Source organism: Gastrolobium bilobum, unplaced genomic scaffold, assembly GCF_033153095.1.
Source record: "Gastrolobium bilobum isolate Gb01-03AN ecotype WA unplaced genomic scaffold, APGP_CSIRO_Gbil_v1 utg2219, whole genome shotgun sequence".
In the NCBI taxonomy this organism is placed as follows: domain Eukaryota; kingdom Viridiplantae; phylum Streptophyta; class Magnoliopsida; order Fabales; family Fabaceae; genus Gastrolobium; species Gastrolobium bilobum.
This window is the reverse complement of record NW_026897513.1, coordinates 98,622-104,440: the sequence shown is the minus strand read 5'-3', so window position 1 is coordinate 104,440 and position 5,819 is coordinate 98,622. Positions and strand designations below refer to the sequence as shown.

Genomic DNA, 5,819 nt, shown 5'->3' with positions numbered 1-5,819 from the left:
TCCACCAGCTCGTCATGAGAAGCAGCTTCTCTTAATGCTCAACACTGCCTTATCTCTTTATCCAGTTGTTACTATTCGGCAAACTGAACTTTAGTGTTTGCTTTGAGCTTCGTTGGGCCACTGGTGCTCCCATCTTTATCCTCTTGCCTCTTTCCACACTCATGAATTGCACTTGCACATATTAATTAATTCCACCAAATTTTCGAGATAACATAATAGAGAGAAGAATCTTTACACAAACACAAACCTTCTTGAGCACTAAATTAAAGGAGCTAATTAAACAATAATTCTCTCTCTCTCTTTTGGATAGGAAAAGAACAAGATTCTCCTACTTAAAAACAATTAATTGGATGAACTATCTTTCTAGCTTGTCGTAGCGAAAGAAGCCACCGACACCCATTGACGTTTAGTGGCCATTTTATGTTACACCTTTGCAAAACCATATGGAACGTCACAAGCTACAAGGTACTACTACAGATATCTAATTCTTTATATCCTCTTTCTTCTAATAAAGATAGTGGCAGCACTTAGCAGAAACCCTAGAAAATATGTACTTTAATAATATGATTAAAGATATTCAACTGAAAAACAAGAAGATAGACAAATTAAGGTGAAGGGCTGAAGGGTTTAGTTCCAAGCCCTAGCTCCAAAGCTTCATCAATATTAATAATATTGATATATATATTAATAATATCAATCCTGAAGGTCAAGGGAATCTTCAGGTTTTGGAAACTCATTCAAGTCAGGTTTCTGGGAGGTGGAAGTGGAAGAAGCATGAAGAGCTGTTTGGAGAGCGTCCACTCTGGCACCAACTTGGGTGGCTTTTTGGCGTATGGAATCTGCGGACATGTTCTGTAATTGATGGATGGAATCTTCTTGGTCTTGGAACAACAATTCGGGGAAGTTGAGGCGAGCTGATGGGCCCCTCAGGTAGAACACGGCGGTGTCGTAGGCTCGTGCGGCGGCGACAGGGGTGGTGTAAGAACCCAACCAAATCCTGGATCTCTTGTTTGGTTCTCTAATCTCAGCCACCCACTTACCCCACTTCCTCATCCTTATCCCTCTGTATGGTTTGATTGGTTTCTCTTGTTGTTGTTTCTTCGCTTTCTCCGTGTGACTGCTACTTCTTTTGCTTCGTGTGATGTTTGAATTGGTGGAACAACAACAATCCCTGTCTTCCATGGTTTAATCACACACCTACCCAACTACCAAACTAAACTATATATATATATCCTAATATATACTAGCTAGTACCTTTGACCTATCTTATCTTTCTTTGCAAGAAAGCACATGTATATATACATTAAAACACATATTAAAACGCAACAGTCTCGAAATGGAAGGAACAACTTCGGAGAGATTCCGTTCAAACCCAGAGAACACTAGTCCCCGGAATCATGTTGCTTGTGTGTCAGTTTATACTTATATGAAGATGGAAAATGATCATTTCTATTAAATAACGAAAAACATTACGTGAACGGCGAGTGAGAGAGAGAGAGAGAACGAGTTTTCCATGTGTCGTTTGGTAAAGCCGCCACGTGGAGCTTCCTTCTAGATAAATTCGAGGATGGCCGACACTATCCATCACAACCGTCTCCGTCTCTTGAAAGGCCATTCTACCAACAAAATACACTCGCAAAATAATCTTAAAAGCATACGATCCTTTTGCGTATGCCAAGCGTTTTCTTTCGTTCGATATGCATATATTTTAGGGAAATACAAGTCTCATGTTGCATGAGACTTGATATCTCATGCCATAGACTCAAAATATGTGGGATTTACTTTTTTAAAAAAAAGTAAAAAAATAAATAAAAGCTAGCACGACTTTTGATGTATGAGTAGGAGGGGTATGTTATCTCATGTAACATGAGAAAAACATACCCCTATATTTTAAGGGTTCAAGTTTTCTTACGTACAGATAAAAAAAAGTAGAGACAAGTTAACCGTGAGTTTCATATTTTATATTAAAAAAAAAATTAATTGGCACAGAAAATAAATTTGTGTAGAAAAAAATTTTACTATCCTGACAAGAGAGTATTATTTCCGATATTTTAAAGGCAATGTTTCTAAGTAATTATAGATAATTTATTTATATTTATTCTCAAAATATGTTATTTTGAGTTGAAAGATGAAAAAATTGTTATAAGTTTAGAATAAATAAATTATAATTACAAAAATACTTTAATTTTCATCCAAAAATGAATATCGTTTTAAGCTCAAGACAAATAACTTATTTATATTCAACGAAAAAAAATAGTAATATATTTTGTCTCTGAAAGGGTTGGTTTAATGCTTATCACATAAGTAATTGTTATTTATTTGTAAAGATAGACATGCATGCTCGACCCGAATCTCATTTTTGGCTCATCCGAATTGAACTTATTTAAATCGGTTCGATTCTAAATCGAATAGTTTTTGTTTGTACATAATCGGTTCGGAAGCAACTCAAATTCGGTTTATGTTTCAGAACCGATTTATGTTTTAGAACTTGTTCTAAACCAGATCAATTTAAGTTTGCAAACTCATTCTAAACAGATTTCGAATTGACTAATTTTAAAAATTTATAAAATCAGTTCGGTTTTTAAAACTAATTCAGAAAAATAAAATTCCATTCTTGTTTTGCACAACTCTACCTAAGTATTTGTCAAATATGGGATTTGTACTAACAATACGGTGGATTTGGTGTGTGGGAGGATAATTATGAGTATGTTGTATCATGTACGTTGTTAGTGGGTGGGATAGGACAGGTGGGTGAAAATCAAAAGTGAAGCAATAATAGAAGAGCCTACGTGTAACGTAGACTACAGTGGAGTGGACATGTAATGTGAGAGTTTCTTGGGTTTATGGAGAACTGTATCACGTGATTGTCTTTTAGCATGAGCGTTCAAATACCTGTCGGTTATTATGATCTCCCTCGTTCTAGAGTTAATTAAAACGGGTTTGAATTCTAAAAAAATAGTTTGGATGTACTTTAAGGATTCTATGTTATGTTTCAAGTTATTTTGATGATCTAATATTATATCATATTTTAAAAATATAATTACTTTGGTATTAATGATAAATAAATATTTTAAATTTAATTTAATATATTTTATACAACATATCAATATATACATGTAGGGGGTTTGATTTTCTCATATTGCATAAGAATTGAATTATCATGTTGTGACTTAATTAGTGGTGGGCCCCACGTTTATTAAAAAAGACAAAAAAAGTTTTGCATGCAAATCGAAGGGTCACAACATAAGAATAATTCTCATGCAACATGAGAAAATATTTTTATATATATATATATATGAGGTAGGATCCTTTGACACCAGTGTCAAATTTTAACACCTCGCCTGAGAGTCATTAGATCAAAAAAGATCAACGACTCTGATTTGTAAGCATGTGACACCATTGATCTTTTTTTATCTTCAAATTTGACACTAGTGTCAAAAGATCCTACCTATATATATATATATATATATATATATATATATATATATATATATATGAAAAAGGGAGAGGATCCTTCAACACCGATATCAAATTTAAAGTTTAACACCTCATCTGAGAGCCGATAGATAAAACAAGATCAATGGAGTCACATGCTGACAAATCAGAGTCGTTGATCTTTTTTGATCTAACGGCTCTCAGAACCAATGTCAAACTTTAAATTTGACACTGGTATCAAATAATCCTACCTTTATGAAAAATAGTTGTCTTGTGTCACATAAGATAATTGTCTTATGCTGCATACTCATAGAATCTTGTGCCCATTTTTTTTTCTATTTTTTTTTTTAAAAATATGAGCCCCACAACTTTTTTTCACTTACATAAGCTATGTAGCACCGATACGACACGCGACACGTGACACGACACGACACGACACTCCGACACGTCAATCCTAAAAAATTATGGATTTCGACACGTTGGGACACGTTTTAATATTAAATAATATTTTTAATTTATATAGTGTATATTTCATTTAATATTTAATAATTTAACAAAAAAATGAAACTGAATTAATAATACCCATCAATACGTTATAAAGATGGAAGCTTTAATCAAAAAAATAAGAACTGGGATGAGAGAGATATAATATCATATAGAGATCTAATCATATTAGAGAGAGAGATCAGAGAGAAGAAGATACAACAAGAGCGTGATAGGAATTGATAACAATGATGCTGAGATGATCTCTTATCTACTTAAGGGGAAAAAAGACAAAAAGATAAAATTGATATGATCAGGTGGAAGCTTTATTAATATATTTTAACTTTTAAAAAAAAATAATTTTTTTTAAAAAAATTAAAAAAAATAATTTTTTTTAAAAAATTTAAAAAAAATTACGAAAATGCCATTTGACCGTGTCGGACACGGTCAAATTCACGTGTCGGAATGGTCAACGTGTCGGAAAAAGTCAATCGCGTGTCCGACACCGTGTCGGAGCGTGTCGCCGTGTCGGAGCGTGTCGGACCCGACTCTTCCTGTTTTTACAAGTGTCCGTGCTTCCTTGTACATAAGATACTTGTTTTATGTGACATAAGGTTAATAACTCCCTATATATATATTATATGCATATAGACTTATCGTTTATCAAGTTGCTTGAGATGACTTTATCTCTGGCTACTAAATCATAACCGTACACAGATGGATCAATAGTGATAAAGGAAAACAGAGAAACAGAGCGTCATAACCATTCAAAGGTGAATCAATTAATATAACAAAATAAATAAACAAAATGACGTAATTTTTGGGTGGATGGAAATAAATATATCTCAAGCTGCTTGAGAAATATTTTTCTATATATATATATATATATACTCACACAACTTTTTTGAATAAATTTTAAAATATTGCTTAATTTTAATTTTTTTTCTTTAAAATTTCATGACTAGGTCTGTATTTAGATTAGTTTATTTTAAAGTAATAATTTATTTTTCACAACATCATATAAGAGTGTTTAAAAATGATTATTTAATGAAGGTAATTTTAGGTAATTAAAATTTTAACTTTTTTGAATAAATTTTAAAATATTGCTTAATTTTAATTTTTTACTTTAAAATTTCGTGACTAGGTCTATATTTAGATTAGTTTATTTTAAAGTAATAATTTATTTTTCACAACATCATATAAGAGTGTTTAAAAATGATTATTTAATGTAGGTAATTTTAGGTAATTAAAATTTTAAGCAACTAAAAGAGATTGAGAAATGGAAAAAAAAAAAGGATGCATATGAGTTGAGTTATTCAATTATTCAATTTTTTTTCGTTAAATGTTTATTCAAGTTCATTTGTTTAACTTTATAATTAGGGTTCATTTTTTCTGCCGTCACTGCTGATAAGTTATCTGCAGTAAGCTCAATACGACGTTATTTTGGAGGAAAAATCATGATATTTTTGTAATTTTAATTTATTTAAGGGTTATTGTAGTCTTTATAATTATAATTTTTTAATCTTTCAATTCCAAAACGGCGTCGCTTTGGGAGTAAAAGCATATAATTTATATGCAGTAACTACAGAAATATTTTTCTATTATAATTATGAACAAACTTAAACTTAAAAATAGACCGGTTATGCAAATGAACTAAACTAAATTCTAATATGGGTTCATTTTTTCTACCGTGACTGCAGAAAAGTTATCTGCTGTAAGTTCAATACGGCGTTGTTTTGAACGAAATTTATAGTGTTTTTATAATTTTAATTTATTTTAGGGTTGTTATAGTTTTTATAATTATAAATATTTTTTAATCTTTCAATTGCAAAACGACCACATTTTGAGAATAAATGCTGATAATTTATCTGTAGTAACTACAGAAATATTTTTCTATTCTA

General features: G+C 31.4%; 1 protein-coding gene across 1 annotated transcript; it reads right to left on the bottom strand.

Moving 5' to 3' along the window:
• Nucleotides 1-299: 299 nt before the first annotated feature.
• On the bottom strand, nt 300-5,062 carry LOC133307570 (ethylene-responsive transcription factor RAP2-1-like). Its single transcript, XM_061508097.1, has 2 exons — nt 5,052-5,062; nt 300-1,183 (listed from the first exon to the last, which is right to left on the bottom strand). The coding sequence occupies exon 2, from the start codon at nt 1,180-1,182 to the stop codon at nt 694-696; it is 489 nt and encodes a 162-aa protein (XP_061364081.1). The 5' UTR covers nt 1,183; nt 5,052-5,062; the 3' UTR covers nt 300-693.
• Between the last annotated feature and the right edge of the window lie 757 nt (nt 5,063-5,819).